Consider the following 23,579-nt stretch of genomic DNA (forward strand, 5'->3'; position numbering starts at 1 on the left):
AGTACAGTATATGTGTTCCTGTATACTAAATCTCGTTGGCTGATCTGGTGCTTGTCTTGCATCCAGAAAACTCCATGTTCTCTGGTTATGCCCCTAGCAACCCACACACGATCCAAACCTTCAACACTTGGAAGGAGGCTGTGCTCATTGCTATTATTTTCCTTTTGGACTGTCAGAGATGGGCTGTCTGCTTCACTATTTCATGCTCTCCTTATCTGCTTCTCTTTCCACCCATGGTAATTGAGGGTGGCTGTAGGCCAGTAAAAGTCCGGAGTGAGGGTGGAGGGCGGAGGGGGCGGCAGTGAAGAGGAAGAAGGACAGAAACAGAGGAGACAGAGAGAGCTGCTGGAAAGGGCAGGCTTTCATTCAGCAGAGAAACATGTGCACTTCTCCCTTAATCTGGTTTCTGTAAACCCAGGGCTGTGAACAATATTGATCACTGGCTCTAAATGAGAGGACTAACAGGAATTCACACAAAGGCTCGGACGCTTACTGGTAACTTTTTGCTTACTTTGTGTCTTTTTTGTGAGGCAATGTATTGTATTTCTGAATTTAAGACAATATTGTTTTGCATTTACAAGTTTAGAGTGTCTTTTTATGCACAAATATGTCATGTTTATTTATTTAGTAGGTGACTGAACAATTAGAATTGACTCAGTAAGTTTTTGATTATTCAAGTGAACCTGCTGGACTGATTTCAACGTTTTAATTTCTTTTTTCATGATGCCGTGTGTTTAGATTATCAACAGTTTTGCACTGTCTCAATTTTTACTTTAGTGTCTGTGCTGCAGCAGTTGCATATTGAAGACATTAAGCTCAGTTATATCAGTCCCTTGTTTGTGCTACTGTCATGCAAAGAATGAATGGAATCAGCTCAAGACTTTTTTTTCCTGGCCATTTCACTTCTCGTAAAAAGGATTTTTCTTTCATATTCCCCGAATCCATGTGAGAACACTGCATAGTGACCCACAGCATTGCATGTACCGTTCTCATGCAGTTTTTATAAATGTAAGAATTGCATGTATGTGAAGAACGATAATCTTTGTGAGTAGAGTAGGAGATATCTGACAGCATCTGACAGTGGACGTGCGATGAGACTCCCATGAGCAGACGTTTTACAAGACATTATTTAACTGTTTGGATTAGGTGAGCACATTTCCACAGAGTATAACTGATAGGGCTCGCCTTTCCCTTGTTGCTTGAAGAATTTGGCAGAAATAAATTCCCCTGATATTGGCAACCGTTCAGTATGAACAGCAGTTGTTGTTTCTGGAATGGGATAACTTCCTTTTTGCCAAATTTACAACAGATAAGTATAACTTCAGCAGGTCAAGTGGAGTTAAAGCCTGCAGTTGTATTACATAAGCGTCAGACACAAAACAAATAGAAAACTCATTTTTGTCTTTGTGAACTCAACAGTTAATTATGGTTTCTGCTAAATGAAAAATGTCAAATTTGAAGGGGAGTGTAACCTGTTCAGCACGAAATCCGTGGGCTGATACCATTTTAAAAATCTGTGTGATGACTTAGTGTCGCCCACCCTGAACAAGTGAAATGTTATCTGGTGAAAAGGGAGAAATCATTTGTTCAGCAGCTTCCTGAACAGCATTTCCAGCTGGAACTACACTGCAAATAAAGTGCAAAGTCTCACATAAATCTTATTAGGTTTGCAAAGTATTGCAACAAACAACTGGCTCAACCCGGAATTAATTCCATGTGGTATTCATATTCACAGCTAGAAAGTCTTCAGACTTGTTTTTTCATACTTATACCTGTGTTACAGTTCTGCCATTCATCATCAAAATCTGCAGCTACGAAGTGTCTGTGCTGTCCCAATAACATCAGAGATCAGTGGAGTCTGGTACTAACCTGCGACACAAGTGCACCTGTTAATTCTGCTACATTATGCATGCATTCCAAGCATTATAGCGTAGCACGTGTAATGTTGCGTTTTTATTCCTGGATGAAGGTTGCTTCCCTTCATCATGACTACATGTGTTTGGTCACAGTCCACAGGCGGAATTTCACTGTCTGATGGTGTAAATGAATTCCATGTGGCTTGAGCAGAGGTGTAGAAACACTGCGTTTGGGGAAAGTCAGTCGAGGGGAAAGTCATCCTGACTGGACCTGCCAGTGAGGGGGTTTTCCAGCTAACTCCTTCAGCTCTCTAGTGGGGAAAAATTCTGAAGAAAACGGCTTGCACAACTATGGCAGCTAAACGCCTCCTTCAACTGTGTTGCTTCAGCGCTGAGTTTACATGGTGGAAAAATGCAGTCATGTTAAAGAGTGTGACCCCCCTCTCTGGCTGTGCTGGAGTAAAAGCCTTTGGGAGGCCAAGGGTTATGTCCCAGCCACTGTTTCGTTGACCTTCACGTGTCACAATCAGAAATAGCTCTGGTCAGTTCCTTCCTATCAAATTCCTTCCACAAGTCCTGCTACTTATATGCAGCATATCTGGTCTTCATTTGCAACTGCCTCCTTTTAGGATGTCAGCAGTTTCTTTCTTTCACGTGTTGGAAACTACTGTAGAAGATAATTTTGATAGAGCAGCCGCAGAAACAACACACGATAAGAACTCTACCCTCTGCTCACATGCACAATGTAAACACACTCTTTTCATTGTTTCACCTGGAACTTAATATCCCATTTCATCTCTAATTCCATCAGCATGAACGTAACCATCATTGTACTCCACTGTAATGCTACATGTTGTTTGCAGCACATGCGATGATAATATTGTTCACCTGTGACTGAAATGACCTTGCAAAATACAGTAAATAGCACGTATGTAACATGCCATTGTTTTGTGTTTGTCATTAATCAATGTTAAAGGGTAATTTCCGCATTTTTCAACTTGGATCCTATTTTCCCATGGCTTTGTGTCTAAGTAGCTAATGTGAGCAATGATTGTTGAAATTGGATCAGTATTGAGAGAGAGGGCTGCTGCAGCACAGCACTCTCATTGTTGCCAGATGGGGCAATTGTGCAATGTCACTGTACGTCCATTGAAAGTGGTTATTTTGGCCACAGTTAGGCTCAGGTTGTTATTTTAAGTGTCTAAAGTGTTTCTTTTCTTTCTGCTTAATCCAGTCTGTTTGTTAGTGTATCTAAGTCTCACTTAAGGAGAAGTCTCGTTCTGAGATCTCACAGGGCGTGACTTGTTGCAGGAAGACAACGCTGGGAAGACAACGTTTAAAATCTTTTAGATAAGCTTCACCTTCTGTACTCCAACATAAAACACATTTCATTTTCACTCGTGTTTCCAGCATTGTCCATGCTGTCACGTCTTGTCAAATTTTAGGACTTCTCTTTGAGCGAGACTTAGACACAGTAGCAAACAGACCAGATCTAGTGAAAGGTAAAGACACACTTCAGACACTTATAATAACGATCTAAGCCTGCCTGTGGCAAAAATAACCACTTTTAATGGATGTACAGTGCACAATTGCCCCATCTGGTTACACTGTGGGTGTTGCTCAGCTGCTAGCTGCAGTCCTCTCTCTCAATACTGGACCAAGTTCAAAAACTGTTGTCTCCATCAGTTAGTTAGACACAAAAACATGAAATAGGATCAAGGTTAAAAAATACCGAAGTTATCCTTCAAAGGACAAACTCGACATTTTGTCGTGTGTTGCACTTGCCTTGACATCGCTTCATTAAAATCTGAGTGGGATTCATTTGCCATTTCTGAGTTGGTGGCAAGGCATTTTCAAGACTAAAAAAAGAATAGATTTGGTTAATGGTTCAGTTGGCTTGAAATGGTCCTGTTGTGGTTTTGTGAAGACTACGAGTTTAGAGCCATGCTAAATTTAAGTTAAATGCTAGTTTGAGCATACTAACATGCTCATGTTGGCAGGTTCACCATATTCACCATCTTAGTTTGGCATGTTAGCATGCTAACATTTGAATTAAATCATGCAATGTACAGCTGACGGTAATATTGTTAGCCTTGAAGGTATATGGTCATAAATCAAAGTATTAGACAAATTGAAATTTTGACCTCATGGTGGCAGTAGATTAAAAAGTCAGAGGACCACAAGAGTCATTGGGATTCATGGCTTCATACAACCTTGATATATGTACCAAATATTATGGCAATTTTTATGGTAATTTTTCATGGCAAATCCAGAGCTTCAGAGGCATTCAACTGAAAAAACAAAAACAATTTCAGATGCAAGATTAAAAAAAAGCACTGTGAGTGTCTTTTTGTTCCACTTGTGGGGGCGCCAGATCAGGAAAAACCTCACGTGGGTTATTTTGGGATGCATTGAAAATGTGTTGTTAGGATAAGCTAGATAGATGGATCAGGTTCTTCAGAAAACCACAATTTGATCTAATTACCACATGACATGAGGTTATATTGGGACACCAGCTTCTATGTTTGGACATCTTTGTTTTGAGTTCCTGCCCTGCAGTGCAGAAGCAGCATTTCAACAGTCAGCACTCAGCCATATAGCCAGGATGTTGCTGTGCAGGTGTAGAGTACAGAGCCCTTAGGGCTGGGCACATGCAGCGAAATCATTACGGATTAAGTCAATCCTAAAAAGGTTGCAGGGCAAAACATCAGCACAAGGGAGGCTGTTTTGGCAGATCTGACACAGTGGATAAATTAATAAAATATAGAAGAGCTGCAGGGAGTTGAAAGGTGCTGAAGCAAACCAAAAGAGATTAATCATATGTACAAACTGTTTCACTAACATCTTCTCAAAATGTCAGTTTCCCATACGCTCAGACTTGCCAATGTTTTGAAACATTTTGCCAGAATAATCTAAAGAATGACACACCTGCTGACATAACTATTGTAAGTGCTTCAGCAGCACGTGACAGCAAGTGGTTAAAACTACTTCATCCGCTAATGGGAAGGAAGGTTTTCGAATTGGTTTAATCCACGAGGGAGGAAAAGTGTAGGAGTGAAGCTTTTCTGGGCAGGCGTGTTGTATTTGGGCCAAGGGCGGGCAGAGATTGGCAAATGGCAGCAGATTTGAGGAAACAGCTGATAATCCCACAGGAAACAGTGAGCACTGGTTTAAGGGCAGTTGTGGTCAGAGGTTCAGTGAGTTGTTTATTTAGTAAAGCTGACAGTGCCATGTGAGGATGTGGTAGATGAGGCTTGAAAGGAAAATGCTTAGGTGTGCTGAGGCCGTGAAGCACGATTGGAAAGACAGAGTGCGCCACATAGAGGTTGGATGCAGAGTTTAGAGTATAACTTTGTGGTACAAGTAATTGAATAAGGGATCTGTGGGTAGTACAGTAGTGTTTGCGGTGGCAGTGGGAGGTAGAGCTATAACTTAGGGGAAAAGAAAGCATGGTCTGATGGGATTTGCACTTGATAGCCCCAGTGACAGCTATCTGCAGTTGATTTCTTTTGCCCCGTAAGTGCAGTTCGTTTGTGCAGGTGTAAACACGGCCATATCACTCGGGTGTGCTCCAGAACAACCGGACCGAGACCATTTTGAAGAGGTGGTCACAGTCCAGTAACAAATGAACTCCGGTGCGGTTCATTTGTGGTGAGAACGTGTTCCGACCTTGATCCAAGCCAACTGCAGTTGCATTACACATTGTTTGGGTTAAACAAACATGAGCATGTTAAAGTCCTGGAGGATTATTAATGTGCGCCTCCTCCTGTACTGCCTCAATGTGCGCATTCGGCACATCCAATGCATGAAAACATTGTTTTCTAGTTGGTGTTGCACCTCGTTTCCAAATTGTATGGTAAACTGTATGGTAAAAAACAACCACGTTTCATAGCACTAACCCCACCAAGGGGTCACTTCCAAACACCCTCAATTGGGTTTTGTTGTTTGTTTGTCTCAAACAGTAGTCTGCAGCTTGGCAGCCATCTGGCCTAGGTGACTCGCCATCTGCCATATCCTCCACCTCATGATGACAAAGTGATCTCATATATTACGTCACTTTAAAGACATTGATATCATAAGTATGACGTGTACACGTAAAATTTTCATTAATATTTGCCAACATTTTGCCGTATCAGCTTTATAAGGTAATAATATGTCAATGTTGTTGCACTGTCCCCAAGTGGCCAAATAATCAAAAAATGCAGTTTTTACATACTTTTTGTCAGACCTGTTGATTAAACCGTAAGTAGTCAGACTATTTTGTTCAGTCTCAAATTAATTGTTTAGATTTTTTCTCCATTATTTTGACATTTGGCAGCCATTTTTTTTAGTTTCTTTAGTTTTCAAACCACAAATGTACTGTCTGTTCTGTGCTTGACTTGGGCTTTGACCTAAGTGCAATGCATACAGTATTGTTTGCACCAAGTCAGCTTGTATGTGTGTCTCCTCTGTACTAATGCCAATCCTGGAGATAGTAAGACGTCTGCAAAATGCATAGCTAAGTTGAGGAAAGATTTAAACCTTTGTACAGTATGATTAATACAGATCAATATTAAATGCATTAACCAAGATATGACCCCATTGAGTCACAAAACCTAATCAGCAATTGATCACAGTGGGAATGTGTGCATGGACTGTTGGACCTGTTGTCATGCTTGAGTCATACACATTCACACGAAGCTGAATCAGATCACCCTCATCTAACACTTAGGCTGAACTTCGGTGCATCTTTCAGAGAGACAACATGATCATTACAGCACAAATGCTGCTAATTTGCATGTGTATACAATTCTTAAATGTTTTGGTGTATGAATTCATTCATATTTTGCAGAGCCTGGCGGCATCCTAGTCACATAACTCCAGGGATCACACACCATTTAAAATTACTTATGTGTGAAATTGCAGGTAGCATGATCGTTTTGTGTTTAAAGTCTATGGAAAAGGGATGAGCCAGAATAAATGGCGGCCAAACATCTCAATAATGGAAAAACGATAGTCTGAGACATTAACTTCTGTCAAGGCAAGAATAACACAGGGACCACATTTCACAAATGCTTGCATTGTCCTTTTTCTTTTTTTCCCCTGCAATACAAAGCATGTTTTTCCCTTTCCCTGTAGGTGCACAATTGGAACTTGGTACTGCTGCATAATGGGTTACAAAGCGACATCCATGCATTGTGTCTTAAGATGCCTGTGCTTCATGCTTCTCCATTTGTTTAGTGCAGCTCAAGATGAAGACTTAAGAAGTAAGAGTGCTTCTGTCTTCATTTTCTCACACTTTGTTATGCCTGTTGTCCATACATTAAAAACTGTCAAATGCATACAACTGGCAAAGGTGATTTCATGTACTGTAAATGCATTTCATTACATGTATTCCACTAGACTAGACAGGATGTTTTAAACCATTATTTTACACTACTGATGGTTTATTCTCCGTCTGCTTCAGGTTGTAGGACTGCACCATGTGATTTGGTCTTTATTCTAGATGGCTCATGGAGTGTTGAAGATGTCAATTTTGAAATAGTAAAACGATGGCTCGTCAACATAACGACAAGCTTCAACATTGGACAGAAGTTTACCCAGGTTGGCGTCGTCCAGTACAGCGACGACCCTGTTTTAGAAATACCTCTGGGGAAGCACTCCTCCACCAAAGACCTCATCAAAGCAATGGAGTCCATTGAGTACATGGGTGGAAACACAAGAACAGGGACAGCCATTAAGTTTGCTACAGAGAAACTGTTTGGCCTCTCTGAGCGCGGCCCGTTCGGCATTTCCAGAATTGCTGTTGTCCTCACAGATGGGAAGTCTCAAGATGAAGTCTTGAAAGCAGCAGAGGCAGCGAGGAAAAAAGGAGTAATTTTGTTTGCAATCGGTGTTGGGCCGGAGACTGAAGCGGCCGAGTTGAATGACATTGCAAACAAGCCATTTACAACTTACGTCTTCTCTGTTGAGGACTACAAAGGTATTTCCAGGATCATACAGGTCATACGACAGAAACTGTGCGAAGGTAAGCAACGGCTGATCAGTGTGTGGGACTAAAAGTGTTCTGCTCAAATATTATGAGATCCAGTGAGGTCAAATATTATTATTATCAGTGGTATCTCTTTACCTCAGGCTTCTCCATTTGTCCTTTTGTCTCTTGTACTATTATTCTCTATTAGTCCCTATGTTTGTCTGTTTTTCTATTTTACTGTTTGTCTGTTGCAGAGACGGTTTGCCCAGCAAGAATTCCCATAGACTCCCGTGATGAAAAGGGTTTTGATATCCTGTTACATTTAAATCTGGCTAAAAAAACAAAGAAGACACAAGGGGCATATTACGGGAGTAGGGCCTATGAAGTAACATCTCGGGTCGACTTGAGTGAAGCTACGCGGTAATAGCCTTGCTTTTATTCTTTCTTCATCATCCCCGTTATTCACAAGTTGACTGACTTTTATATTTGTTCATCCAGGAGCCTTTTTCCTGATGGCCTGCCTCCATCATATGTTTTTGTGGCCACACTGAGGTATAAAGGGTCAGTGGCAATAGAGGAGTGGGACTTGTGGAGAATACAGACGCGTGACGGAAGACCTCAGATGGCAGTAACTCTAAATGGAGAAGAGCGCACCGTCATGTTCACCACAACCAGTAATGCAGCAAGTGGAATTCAAACGGTTAAATTTTCACAGCAGACAGCGAGGGTACGGTAACACTGAGTAATATTTCTTTGTATTATTTCTTTGAAATAGTCTTTCAAGGGCACCCCACTGATTTTACGAGACTATCCTCCAAAAATTGTTAGGTGGCGACCACTAGTGGCTGTAATAATTATTAGGGGAGCAAAGGAGGAAGTTAGGTGACATAGTATAAAGAACAAGAAAATCCACTTAGGGTGGGAGGGATAGAGACGGAAGGGACGGTTGGTGAATGGGCCAAACCAACATCGGACTTTCATCCAGATGAGGTGTTTGTGTCCCATGTGAAACCAGAAGTCACCGTAGAATTATTTTAACAGTTTGTCAACATGTCATGTAATTGATTTTACCTAAGCAGACATTTTATGTGAGATCTGTTTCATTGCCTTAGTAACAAACAGACTTACATTGAGCCAAACCATTATTTTTTTCTAAACCTAACCACATAGTTTTGGTGCAACTGCGCCCATTTTACATTAACGATCATACAAGCTACTCTGTTGTCAACCCATTGGTGCGCTAATGTAGTATTCGTAGACTTACATAGTGGTATGCATTGGAAAACTTGTTGGATTTTACACATTAAGATCATTTTAGCGTTCTAAGACAGTACTACACAGTTGCATAATGTCTTCTGTGGCTGTGTGGGAGCTTTGTCAAGTCCAAGTGACTCACAATGTGGGTGTTTTCCAGGCAGAGAGGGTCAAATTAAGAGACACAGTGAGTTGCAATATGGGAAATGAAGCACCCAGCATATTGACTAGATTCTAAAAGTTGGGATATGTCAACCTCTAATGTTCAGTTGTGACCGCTCTTCTTTTAATCTGTCTCTCGGAGTCCCCAAACTTCATGACAGTGCAATGCTAAATTGCTGGAGTACACCTCTTAGAGTCTGATTGGTGCATTTAGACTGTGAATTCTCAGTATAAGCCTTATATTCTGTCCAAGAGAAAGCACACTCATACTGTATGATACAGGTAATCAAAGGGTATTCTTCTGTTCATTATTTCACATAATGCAACTCGGGCACAAACTGTTTTAGATCAATGCAACTCCAAGGCTTCAGCATTTTCTTTCAACCATCAATCCTAATCCTCCTATTCACACATCCAGATGGCTTGTATAAACGTGTAGAGCTCCAGAAGTCTATTCAACCTTCACAAAAGTAGACGCTACTGTACATCTCTCTGATTAGCAGATTTTGTTCCTTGAATAAGTAGCACTACCATATAAATGAACTCTTTTAAACAGACAAAAGACTCCACTATTCAAAAGCTGCAAAAGCACATAGAGTCTATCTCTGGAAACTGGTTGCTGTGTAACCCCGATATTGATCTGGTAAATGATACAACACAAATCTTCTGAATCAAAGTGGGCATATTACCAAAAAAGGGTTTAAAGGGGACCTATCATGCTCTTGTAGAAACCCAGAATACAAATCTGAACCTTAAAATGAACATGTTTATATGCTTTGATTTTCAAAAACACTTTATTACTCTCACACCGTTTGTGCTGGAACACCTGTATTTACCCTCTGTCTGAGATGCTTAGGTTTAGTAACTGCCTTTATGGCGAAGGGGCATGGTCCGCCCCACTGTCCCTCTGATTGGCTAGTACTTGTGGCCTTTGTTGACTGGATTGGTTAGGTTTAGGAAAGAGAATTTACATTGGTTAGGGTAAAGGTAAGAACATCAGGGTAAGACTGAGTAGGGTGGATCATGCCTTCACCATCCTAGGAAAAATAAATTACCCCCCCCCCCGAGAAAGTCTATGCTGCTCTGATTGCTCAGCATTTCCTGGTCTTTCATATCTGGTCATCTCTGCATCTTCATTTCAGTTGGGGATTGACTGTAATGGAGGACAGCTGCAGTTTTCATGGGGAAAAATCACCAATAAAAGCTTCTGAACAATAAACACAATCGGATATGTTTAAGCAGGAATATGAGCCAAAATCTGGGAGAAATTAACAATATCGGCAACCGATATTACATGTTCCCATAACGTAACCATGTAGCTTCATGTAGCAGTGTACTTGCAACATGAGAATGTTTTAAACAGAGTAACTATAGTAGACTTTTGGGCTGAAGCTCGTCACAAAAGTAGAAAAAAAATGTTGGAAACAGAATATTAAGAACAGTCTGATGCCTGAGGTTTTTGGGCTTACTTTTACAAAAGTTCACCTCATTATTTGAAACTCTGGCCACGTTATTATCTATGAGAAAATATGGACAGCATTATAGGTCCTCTTTAAAATGCCACAATATTTTCGATAGATGTTTTGTAACCATGACTCCTTTTCTATTGTCCAGGTCTAAACTATCCAAATGCCCCAATCAGTGACTGATTTCCTCCTGCTTCCTGCTCTTAACAATATTTATACCAATGTACACACCCTCTTTGGGAGGCATATTGTTTTATTGTTTGTTTTGTTAATGTCCTTATCAGCACACTGCCAGCATGCATCTCTTTATTAATGACCTTTTCCTGTTCTTTTCCTTTGACAAAAAAAGCTGTTTGACGAGCAATGGCACCAGCTGCGGCTGTTGGTCACCGAGGAGGACGTTACTCTTTATGTTGATGACCTGGAAATTGAAACCCAAGCCCTGGAGCCCCCTGTTGGTATTTTCATCAATGGAAAAACACAAGTTGGAAAATATGTCAGAAAGGAAACAACGGTGCCAGTAAGTTTATTAACGTCACCATCTTTATTTTCATGAAAATACATGTTCCCAGAAAAGTAATCTGGCAGTACATCAACTTATAGAAAGAGAGACCAGTTTGTTTAATGAGTCAGACTCAGTGCTGATATATGTTTTAAACAGCATCACACAGTTTATTGCTGCCCCCTGAGAGACATGCTTGACTCTGTGGATAATAAATCCTTGGCAAAAATTAGCCTATTTCTCCACAAGGTCTTATTAATCGCTGTTTTATTTGTCTCAATTGGCACATTATGAGCCAAAAATGTTGCATTTGTAATAAATCATAATTGTGCTGTGTTGTAATTTGCTCTGCAGAAGACTATATAGTATGCACTTCCTTGACCATTGATGCAGATATAGTATATTTAATGTAATGATAACAGCGTGGGAAAGATGAATACTGTATTCTGCACATTTCTTCCTTTTATTGTAATTGTTAATGAGATGTAACACCCTTTTTTATTGTGAAACAATGGCACAAATAGACCATTTAAAATAAACAGGCACATTTGTGAGCAATTAGGCAGATCTGTCATTGTTGCATTTGTAGCAACAATGATGGTCAATGATAAACAATAAAATACATGTTAAATGCATCAAAATTAAATAATGTAGCCATTTTTTAAAACTCAAATCCTGAGTACAGCTGTATTTAAAACAATATGATTTAAAGGTCTAGTGTGTAGGTTTTACTGGCATCTAGCGGTGAGGTTGCAGAACCGAGACATCTCCCTTTGTGCCAAACATGCTACTCTGGCCGATGCGAAAACGGGTATGGCCCTATCTAGAGCCAGTGTTTGGTTTGTCCATTCTGGGCTACTGTAGAAAAAAATGGCGGACTTCATGGAAGAGAAGCTGCTCTGTATGTGTCTGTTTTTACACAGAGATCAAGCGAAGTCCCTTCATTAAGCCACCTTTGCTCTTCCATACAGAATCAAACAATGCAGGCATAATGCTGCCCCATCGTGTTATTTTAGACAGCATGTTGGCATCCCGGAAGTAAAGACTAAGTCAGTGAGAATCCTTTGCTGTCCATGTCATATGGCAGCTGATCTCGTCCTCTGCCTGGAGGGTAAGGAGCTCCTGGACCTTCTTGTCTCCCCAATTCGCTGGCATTTTTCGGTTGCTGTTCTTCTTCTTGGAGTTAGCTGCTAACTGCTATCGGCTGCTTTTTAAATTTCCTCATCAAAACGTCACACCAGTCCCGTCCGTGGTCTCATCCTGGCGGCTCTCCCTTTTACACATATGTCGATTTGGAGTTATTACTACCCTGCTGCTGACTTAAAGTGAGTCAACTCTGTCACCCCATTCCACATTTCTGCCTTTAATAGGCAGTGTAAAAGGGGCTATAAACGACTAATTCTAAGTTAACAAAAACACAACTTGTGTTTTTTTCAAATGAAAACATAGTCATGAGTATTATAATCCACTTCTGCCAATAGATGTCCCTTTATCCTACACACTGGACCTTACTAACAGGATTACATACCAAAAGAAATAAGTCTGTGCATAAAATCCTTTGTTTGAAAAGAAAGATGGAAAGATCATAACTCATTCATGACTTTAACATATCTTATGCCAATCAGTATGTTGACACATCATTATAGCTGTGGATATTAACATGAGCCACAGCTCTGCAGTGAATGTTATTGTGCATACTGATCCATTGTTATAAGGATCATGTAGTTTTAAGCCATTTAACAGAGTGAATGCATTTATGTGAGTATAATAAACACACTTGTAATTGGAAACAGATTTTTTTGTAATTAGAAGTCTAAAATTACCACAATGCAATTTCAAATAACACTGAATTGGCATGAACCACCAGACCACAGCACAGATTCTTATCATGTTTAAGTACACACATACGAACCATCGTTATCATTAACAGAATGTAAACTTAGTTGTATTACATTGATTGATGCTCCAGGCTCATTCTAATGTTTTCATGAGGCTGGAAATAACATAAATCATACATCTGGATCATCTTTCTGCTCACATGGTAACTGACGTGAAACAGTCTATGGGACACTCTGGAGCCATTTTACCACCAACATCAACAAAATACCAAATAATGGAAGAATAGTGTAACGTTGCAGCAGAGTGCTTCCAGCACTGAGGGAGGTCTGGCAAAATGGAGCTGCTCAGTGCCCAATGAGGGCAATTTAACAGTTGTACAATAGCAATTTCAATTCATTAGTGGCAAAGCACTGATAAAACCAAACTAAACATTGCAAAATTACCCCCATATTACAATGTGTTTGTTTTGTTACCTTGTTTGTCTCTAACAGCTAAGGTTGTATTTTTAACAAGAGTTTCCTCTTTTAAATCTTGTGTAGTTTGAAATCCAGAAACTTCGCATTTACTGTGACCCCGAGCAGAACAACCGAGAGACTGCGTGTGAAATACCCGGTGTTGTAAGTACAAGAGTCTGCTTGGCTCTAAACTTGTTTGTTCAGTCCAAAAGCAACAAAGATAACTTCTTCTCACCTACTTGTCACCTTGTCCTGCCACATCTGTTTGTGCTCTGAGACTCGCAATTTCACCATCAGTTACCTCCACACCTCATACTGCATGAAATAAAATGGTTTTCTCACTTTGTATCTCATCAGCACAGTCTATTGTTGAATTGTGTAGTGAAAGTGTAAAGTCAGCATATTAATTTCAAGTCACATCTGTTTATGCATAAAATAATTTGTTGGAGGCGGACCCGTGGCTGAGCTTCAAACATTTTGCACTCAGTATATTTTTTTATAGTCGGCTGGCTCTCACTGTGTTTGCGAAGCAGTGGTCCATTGTTATGTTGGCTTCGAAAATGCTATAACCACAAAGCTGGTGCCAAATCACTGTTTTTAATGTGAGGAAGTGGGAATAAAATATCAAAAGAGACAAGATGAGTAGCCTAAAATTACAAACGCTTGCCAAGTATACCAACGCTCATCTCCTCTGTCTGTGTGCTTTTTAGTGGCTTATTTGCAATGGGATCTAAAAGTTCAGTTATCAATTTCCTTTGAATGGAGGATCAGATGCCTTTCTGGCAAACTCACACCCTTTGATTTAAAAACAGAAGACTATTCAGTTTACAGCGTGCATGTTAGCAGATAAACCTGCTTATTCAAGTAAAATACAGACTCATTTTGACACACACAGCAGGTCAGGTAAGCTTTTGTGATGACAATGGCTTCAGAGTCTGGGGTGGCATATTCTGGACACAACATGGAGGTGGCTGAACTGCTTGATAGCAGCTAACGGTGCTAACTCCATAAAAAGCGCTTCAACAGAAAGAGCGCTAACAAAGCTAATAGTGTTAATCAGAGTGAAAACTGAAGGGTGGATGCTACGCCTTTGGAATGACACCATCCCAATATCAGTGGTAACCGCTATATGAGTGCAGTGCAGAGTGGGGCTACTTAGCCGTCGAGATACAAAGACGGGACTCACATGCACTAACATCCTGGCACAGCCAGACCAGCTACCAAAACAGAGAAGCTCACATTAGGCCCTACAACACATACAGAGGGAGTGTGACTGGACGCTATTACTCCATCATATCTTTGTATAGCAAATAGTGGTTTGCTGCTATATGAATCAATCAATCAATCAATTTTATTTATATCACAAGTATCACAAATCACAGTTTGCCTCACAGGGCTTTACAGCATACGACATCCCTCTGTCCTTGGGACCCTCGCAGCAGATAAGGAAAAACTCCCCCAAAAAAACCCTTTAACGGGGGAAAAAACGGTAGAAACCTCAGGAAGAGCAACTGAGGAGGGATCCCTCTTCCAGGACGGACAGACGTGCAATAGATGTCGTACAGAACAGAATGCTCTGAATGTCGCATACAGAACTTCAATTGTTTTCAGGCTTCAGTTTTGGATTTTGAGACTTTACAATCATTCATTGCTAAATGTCAGAAATGGTTAAAAATGTCCAAAGGTACAGCTTCATCTGCTTGTTTTGTCCAACCAGCAATCAAAAACCTATAGATATTGAGTTAACAATCGTAAAAGTCTAGGGAGAGGATAAGATAAGCCAGCTATTTTTCACATTTAAGAAGCAGGAACAAGACAACTGTGGCATTTTTCCTAGCAAACATGACTCAGAAAGACTGATTATTAAAATAGTTGCTGATAACTTTCTATCTACTAAATTAACTGACCAATCCTTGCAGCTCTTTTACATATGATTCTGTAAATGCACTCAATGTCTGGTCCTGTATACTATCTATTAGAGCCTAATTTTGTTCATTGCAGTGCTCCAACAGTCCTGATTACCCTGAACCAACTCAAGAACCTTGTGTCTGTCCTCCCGGACCTCCCGGACTTCCAGGAATAAAGGTCAGTTATTAAAAAAAAAAGTTACATCTTTATGTTACCTTTCATTCATTGTCTTGTGTCATTTTGTTGTTATGTGTACAGCCCTTACTGCCACACTAAAAACTAGACTACAAGCAAAACTAGCCTGTAGTTGGCAAGTCGCTGGAAGCAAATGTTGGCATTGTATGCTTCTGCAAACCACAGATGTGTCACACTTGCACGTTTCATACATATTACATCGTTTCTAAAGTAAGGTCGCTCTGATTGAATGTATATGAGCTGACGTCGTTATCGGAAAGCAGAGGGGATGGTGTATGGTGTGACATCTGTGCGAGATGGCTACCAATCTGCAGACCAATACAACTAACAAAACTGTTTGTTTTTTGCAAGACATCAGTGGCATTTCAGCTGTGATCATGCCACCAAAACTGGGTATTTTAAGTCAAAACATGATCTCTTCCTAACCACCTGGTTTTTGAGCCTAAACATAACCACACATTATCCACAGCATTGCGTTAAGTTTCAACATATCCGCTACATAATAACATATAAATGTAACATATCTATGGTTTGCAGAAATGTCAAATGCCAGCATTTATTGTGGCTATGGGTTTCCTGTAGAGGTGAATGCTAAAATGCCCACACTGCTGTGAGATGTCAGAGCGTAGAGCCTGTGCCTGGTTTGGCACAAAACTCTACTTCGTCCAGCTCCATAGCGTTCAGACAGTTGGCTAAATATTTACTTTCAACAGTGGTATTCTGTTGAGATTAAATGACAGAAAAATAATTAATCTTTAACAAGGTTGGTTTATGCATTAACTCAAGAATGACAAAGAGACTAAGTGGCTCCTGTGTGGAGACAGAGCACAAATGCACTCTTCTTCACAGCTTAGCCTTGAGGGAATGTGTGCTGAATTCCCAAGTGATGTCTAAATGCTGCTCTTTGTGTTGTATAATTATGGGATGAACACAAGAGGTTGCACATTATCAATAGGGCAAATCCAAGTACAGTCATTACAGCCTGTACACACAGATTTCCTTCGTGCCAGACACACTGCTGTGTAGGTGTTAGCACTTAATCATCTGTTAAATATACAGTTACCTGCTGAAAACTACAAATTGTGGACGCAGCAAATGATCTATTTTCTCCAGTTAGACAAATTGTGGCTTGCTGTTGTGAGGAAGTTATGGTTAGCCTTGTAAGATCTTGTTGTAATGGGCTGTTTGCATGAAGGAAACCAGACCACTGCAGAAGATAAACACTGGTTAGAGTGGAAAATTACCAAAGTAGGAAATAAAACCTACATGTTGCTCTTTATTGATCACAGGGTATCAACCAAATAATAGCAGCCCCGGTCATAAAAGCCTTTACACAGGGACCACAGAGAGATATTACCTTAGCAACAAAGCTCTTTGTTAATAAAACCTACATGGGTTCAGGCATGTTTGTGTTTATAATGTCCCAGCGATGCTTTTACTACATTTACTAATAGATCCAAAATGCTGGGACCATTGCAGGCAGATGTTCCTTATACCCCCACATACTGTAGTGTTCAAGAGCATCTTACACTACATTCAGCATAGTTTATAGGTAAATTAAATCAACACTCTAAGCCAGAAAAAGCATACTGTTACCAGAGATGTTATTAAATGGATTCATTTATGCTGCTTCAAGGTTGCACGATAGATGTGCAAACAATTTGTTTTAGTTACACATTAAATAACCTCATTCCACCTTCTTTAGGGAGATCAAGGAAACACTGGCAAACCTGGTCAGCCTGGAGCTGGTGGTGCTGATGGTAAGCCTGTGAGTACTACATAGTTCAATATACAAACATACAGATCATATCCGCCAGCAACACTGTCATAGCAACATCCAACAGCATCTGAGAAATACCAAAACCAATTGAGTTAATGTGCCCGCTAAGTCATGACAGTTTGTTCATTCTATGTGGTCGGCCTGCTTCGGTGGTAAATATACTTATTTACTTCTTTTTCCGAAGGGTAAATAAAAAACATCTCTGATTATACCACTGCTGGCAACACAGTGGTGATTTTGTGTGATGAAAACCATCCAAAAGTGAACCACATGTTCTACAGCATGATCAAACACTCACCCCGCAGCCTAAACCTCTTTGAGAACATGCACACAGTTGAGGGGGTTCAAAATGTTTAACTGAATGTGTGCATCTATTGTCTTTTTCCCATTTTAAGGGTGTCCCTGGTATTAGAGGAAGTCCAGGGCCGCCAGGTCCACCAGGAGCAGAGGTAAAGAAAATCTTACTTCATTTGCCTAAACGTTAAACTCTGCATCAAGAATTGAAGATTTAAAGCTGGTTGCCTTCGTTTCTTTCAGGGTCCACGTGGGTCAGACGGGTACAAAGGCGAGCAAGGGAGGCCTGGTGTTTCGGTAGGAAGGTCAAAAAGCACAACTGGTTTAATTATCATGCTGTTGCACTAATTTGTGACCACTGTGAACGCATTTGTAACACAAGTCTGTTCTTTCAGGGCGAGAGGGGTAGGCCTGGATTACCAGGAGCGCCTGGACAACCAGGAGAGAAGGTGGTGATGTTAATTATTCAAATACTCGATAATACAGTTTCCAGATGTTCAGTATTATTTATAAAAGGTTTAGCTGAAGCATGTAAAATTTCCGAATGCACCGACTGACCAACGCTGAGAGAAAAATGATTTCCGTAGAAAACAAGTGAGACTTAAAAAGTACAAAACACACATTGAATTGTCAAGGTAAATCTTCTTTTTATGAGATCAAATGTAGGATTAACAGGAAATCCCTGCTAGACACATTAACTTGAACCGTTTGAACATCATCGCATCAATCACTCTAGAAACCATATGTTATGAATATAAAGCCAGATCCCCTGGGGGAGTAAAAAAAATACAACTTCTATACGGTAGGACATGAGGGAGAGTGCAAGGGCCGTCTGAGACTTTTTAAATGTGTTCATATTTCCTGACTTTTGTTCTGCCCTTTCCTTAGAAAGCTCAAACAGTTCTCTGCTATTTTTAGAGAGCCAGTATCTTGCATGTCTTGTTGCCTTTTTTATCCCCTCACTTGCATCTCCGCCTCGCTCCTTAGTTTCCCAGTTACAGATGTGAGGTGGTGATGCAAGGAAGGCATGAAGATAGAAAACCCAATAGAGTCTAACAAAACAGATCACACCCCTACAGAGAGTAATATATGTCCCACAAGGCTAACAGTGAGAAATAAAACCTTGTAATTCAGTGTGACAGTGCCCCAGACCCTCTACTATATAGCCGCCTTTATATTGTTAAAGCGAAGGCGTGATCGTGAATGAATCTGCTTGATAAAACCTGACAGCTCGACATCTTTCACATTCAAGGCGAGGATTAGAATCTTCAAAGCCCATGCAAAGTGTCAAAATGTTAAGGGATCAATACACTATTAAAAGATAGACTAGTCCACATTGAGCGGTGTCCTCAGCTGGATAACTGCCTCTTGCACTGTTCAGTCACACAGACTGGAAAACATGCATGCAGTTGATGCTGCATGTTACTAGCATTCATCATAGATGACTATGGCTCAAGACATAGAGCAGCTTGTCCCCTAATTTGAAGATTGAGGGTTCAATCCCCAGCTCCTCCAGTCTGAAGTATCCTTGGGTGAGATACTGCACCAGAAAACACTCCTTATGGCTATGCAATTGGCGTTTGACCATGTGTGATGTGTGAGTGATTGGGTAGGCTATTTATCATGTCAAAATATAAGAGTTGAGCCACTTATGTCATTTCTTTGCATCAGTTTTCCATAGGTGGCAGACTTGTTTGACCGCGCATGTCCAAAAACCCGCTGATATCCAAGCCTTTCATAGTGTTTGAAAATTAGCTCGTTTTTCTCCCTCTGACGAGAAATGTGGGCTTTTCGTTTGGGCATGCATCTCTACCCCACAACCTTGCAAGCTGTTAGCGAAATGATTTGTGTACAACACATCCCCAGTGTTTTCATGCACAGCGCTGATGGTAAACAGGCAAGAGGGCTCGTCTCGCAAACTGAGGTAGTAATTCAGAATATCTAAACGGAATATGATGTTTACATGACTGCTATCAAATACAGAATATTGTCATATTCAGAATTATATTGGAATATTAGTGTAGTCAATATGTAAGAAGGTGAAAAGCATGTGAGCCACAAGAGGAAACCACCTGTGAGATGAATTGTGTTAGCTGCCACAGCCAGTTCAAATTAAAGTAGAGCAAATTAATTCAATAATCCATACAGAGCAGCCCGACAGTCCCACAGCTTTATCAAGAACTGTTTTGCTCTGACTCCTGTGACCATTTTGCTTTCATCGTTATTTTGAGGCACAGTGAGGTAATACATCCTCTCTAGATTGCATCACCTCTGTCATATCATCCCACCTTGTAATCAGTGTGACCACAGGAGGTTCATGCCAGCTGGCTGAAGTGGAGAACAATTCAAGCAGTTAATGTCATTTTGAAATTTGTCTCAGCTGTCTGCAGACACATGTCTGCACCTGGAGCAAATCTCCCCGTACCATCTGTCTCATTATTAGAGTTTCACTCACAGGTCCAGGATGTATCAAATTAAGTTTTTACTAGTGCTTGGTCTGTCCGCTCAACTTTGTTTGATTTGGTGAAACACTTTGGAATGTTGCCACGAACAAAAAAAGGAGAGAGAACACAATGATGGAGTGCACTGCTTAAGATCAGGTGGATTAACAAATCTTTTGATATCCTATTTCCAGTAATGCTTACAAGATGATAGGATCATAACTCTTAATGATCTGTCAAAGTGCTCTTTTAGAATCCCATAATTACACATCTAATTAGTGTAATGGTCTGACGCATCATGAATGATGAGATGAGCGTCTAGAGAATGTGCACTGCTAGTGATTTTCCACCACTTCTTACATGGCAAAGCAAGACAGCTGCCAAACATGTTAAATAGGTTAAATAGGTTCTGAAAATAGATGAAAATTTTACAATGCTGTAGATAAGACGGTAAATATTCTCATACCACTACTCACATGTGGTCAGCTCACATTCAGAATTAACTGTATTCTTATTATCTGTATTGTGAAGTCTACAGTCATGCAAGCAGATCATTAAAGTTGTACTTATGCTGAGTTCCAGACAAGTTGGAACAGGAAAATTTCTGATCTCCTACTAGTAAAAGTACAATGGAACGCCACTCAAAGTCAGAGTTCCTACTTGTAATCTCGGGGCAAATCCATTCACCCCGACATCATGGAGAAGCAGTTGTCACACACGAATGTCAACACCCACGGTAGCGCACATTGTACATGGCAAACCATCAACTAACAGACCATGTAAAGCATATTTGCCCGTATTTAATTAAAGTGTTACATATAGAAATATTTCATATCGTATGTAAACTGATGTCAGTATATAGTGCGAATGTTATAAGGTTGCTGGTTACAGGAAACAGTCTCTGAACGTTATCATCTCTCAAAAGTTATTCAAGCCAAAATGCCAAAAAAGGTGAAAACATACTAAAAATACTGCACTGCATTGCTGAGAGTTGAAGTGTATGTAGACTTGCCAAAGAAACATCAGTTTGTCTTGTTCAGCCATGTTGTTTTGTTTACTTTTGGCATCATGCACCTGGCATGCTCAGGGTCGGAAGTTGGAAATTTCACCAGGGAAATTCCGACCTCCTACTTGGACTGGAACAAAGCATAAATCACAGTAGTGCTCTGACCTAATGCTACCATCACAAACATGCTAAGGTGCTCACAATGAGCAGGCTAACATGCTGATGATTAACAAGATTACCTATCTTAGTTTGTTGAGATATTTTAACTTGGATCAACCAACCGGCCAACTTACAGATGACGTTGTCTTCCATAAAGCCATGCTGCTACCATGGCTAAAAATACGTAAAGCAATCCCCTTTGTATGACATAGCAAAGAACTCAGATGCCTTTTGCTCTCCACTATTCAAACTCTAGCCATTTGACATTCATCTTTAAATTATTCTTAGTAGAGCTTAAAGGAAAAAAATTACAAAAGTTTTAGTCTTGGTAACTAAAAACCTGTCATGTCTGGGTCAAGAGGTGCTTGCACCCCAGGAAAGCTTAAAACCCTGCATGCACCACAGAACAACAACCAGCAGGGAGCCACTTAAGCTTCTATTAAAGTCAGAGGGAATCCTCATTTAGTAGGGCATAAGATTTTCTTTGGAAAGAAACGCATTTACATCTACCTTTCCAAATCGTTCCTATGTTGTAAGACCACCCAAGGGTGTAGTCTCATTTTCCTGGCATCTATAGAGCGGAAACACGAGACGTCTGCTAAATTAAGTCTGAGGTACATAATTCAAGGACACAAGAGGAAGAAGGAGTGTTAGCTGCATCGCCATATATTGGCAGTGTTTGTGTATGCACAGTCTGCAAAACGTGTTCATGAACACAGCCATATATCACCTTTGAAGGAACATTTTATTGCTAATTATGTTATATTATATCATTACATCCAGTCTGTGCTAATGATCTCTGTGGGTCATTAAAACTGTAACTACATTCATTTTGACAGAAATCTGTGTTCCTGGAGAGATATCTGATACATGTTTTCATACCAGTGGAACATGAACACATGTTCCTGGGACCTGCTTGTTAACTGAAAACTGATTTTAGCTCAAACTGAAAGAAACAGACTGTCGACACTTTTTACAAAACATTTTTGCACATGAAGCAGCGATAAAAAATGTTCCCCGATCCAGCCAGTGATTAAAACGTCATTTGGTTTTACACTGTAGCTAGAGTAATTTGTTCCCTTGTGAGTTGATTAGCATATTTCTGAATGATGGAATGCAAAATTTGAGAAAACAAATGATCTAATGTCCCGCCTTGTTTCCAAATGCTGTTTTATTTTTTCATTCTGAAAAAGTGAAAATGCATCATTCCTCTGAGTTTTGGCACCATTCAACAGATAGCTGACGAACGTCTAGCTTTAGGTCAACCAGTGCAATCTTAAGAATGCCAGAATGAGACAGTAAAACTCGTCCCTCCCTTAAGTTTCAGTCCAAGTTGTTGCAAAATTCATTGTCTATCCCAGAAGACAAGACCACTGCTGGCTAATGCCAAACACTGACTGCATATTTGTGACCATGTTAACTTTACAATGGGTCTGTGAAGTGCTCTTGTCCCTCACTGTATAACTTGTGCCCCCTGATCTGACTGATATTGAGTTGTTAAAGGGCCAGTTCACCCAAAAAAATGTACCTGTAGTGCTTTTTATCAGTTTATATGGTTTTGGTGTGAGCTGTTGAGTGTTGGAGATATTGACCGTAGAGATGTCTGCCTTCTCTCAGATATTATGGAACTAGATAGCACTCCGCCTGTGGTGCTCAAAACACACAACATTATATACTACACTCTGAAACTCATACCTAAATCAGGGGTGTCAAACATTCGAGAGCAAGTTAAACAATGCGCTGCCTACTTCATGTAAAATTCTGCTTTAGAGGCTTTTCCACCCTGACAAGGATACAGTTCATTGATACAACAATGAATACTTACTGTGACCATGTTTAAACAGGGTATCTGCAGGTTTCAGTAAGTTAAATTTAAGACTTTTTAAGACCTTTTTAATGCCACCTTGAATGGAATTTAAGACCGAAAAAACTATAAATATAAGCGATGGTTGGGGGATCCCGCTGTACTATAACCAGTGCTTAATTTGTAAAATTAGAAGTGGGGGAACACTTTTGGCCTCTGAAAGAGCAGTGTTCCCCCACTCCCAAAAGTGGGGGAACACTGCTCTAAAGAACACTTTTTTAAGCGGCACCAGAGCCACTTCACTGCGCAACTCCGAATGGAATGGTTGTGACATCTAGTGTTGTCACGGTACCAAAATTGGGACCCACGGTACGATACCAGTATCACGGTTCTGAGTAGTATTACAATACCACAGCAAAAATGAGGCAGATGTGCCTTTTGTCATTTATAAAAAGATAAATCACTTTTCTATAATACATCAATGATATTTCAGTGGAATAAATTA

At 40.3% G+C, this 23,579-nt stretch overlaps 1 protein-coding gene and 1 long non-coding RNA gene across 3 annotated transcripts in view; one reads left to right on the plus strand and one right to left on the minus strand.

Annotated features, from left to right (window-relative positions):
* Positions 1–307: 307 nt before the first annotated feature.
* col21a1 (collagen, type XXI, alpha 1) overlaps positions 308–23,579 on the plus strand; it is a 35,231-nt gene continuing 11,959 nt past the window's right edge. The window contains exons 1-12 of the mRNA XM_050071192.1: positions 308–495; positions 6,975–7,102; positions 7,303–7,863; positions 8,064–8,229; positions 8,308–8,536; positions 11,041–11,211; positions 13,572–13,649; positions 15,489–15,572; positions 17,296–17,358; positions 17,766–17,819; positions 17,908–17,961; positions 18,060–18,113. Of these exons, the coding sequence (XP_049927149.1) occupies positions 7,006–7,102; positions 7,303–7,863; positions 8,064–8,229; positions 8,308–8,536; positions 11,041–11,211; positions 13,572–13,649; positions 15,489–15,572; positions 17,296–17,358; positions 17,766–17,819; positions 17,908–17,961; positions 18,060–18,113 (1,611 nt within the window). The 5' untranslated portion in view covers positions 308–495; positions 6,975–7,005. The remainder of the gene's footprint in view (positions 496–6,974; positions 7,103–7,302; positions 7,864–8,063; positions 8,230–8,307; positions 8,537–11,040; positions 11,212–13,571; positions 13,650–15,488; positions 15,573–17,295; positions 17,359–17,765; positions 17,820–17,907; positions 17,962–18,059; positions 18,114–23,579) is intronic.
* Positions 11,371–23,579, minus strand: part of LOC126406731 (uncharacterized) — a 54,554-nt gene continuing 42,345 nt past the window's right edge. For both annotated transcript variants that reach the window (XR_007571735.1, XR_007571734.1), the window contains exon 5: positions 11,371–12,466. This is a non-coding gene — a long non-coding RNA (uncharacterized LOC126406731). The remainder of the gene's footprint in view (positions 12,467–23,579) is intronic.

This window comes from Epinephelus moara, chromosome 19 (genome assembly GCF_006386435.1).
Source record: "Epinephelus moara isolate mb chromosome 19, YSFRI_EMoa_1.0, whole genome shotgun sequence".
Classification (NCBI taxonomy): Eukaryota; Metazoa; Chordata; class Actinopteri; order Perciformes; family Serranidae; genus Epinephelus; species Epinephelus moara.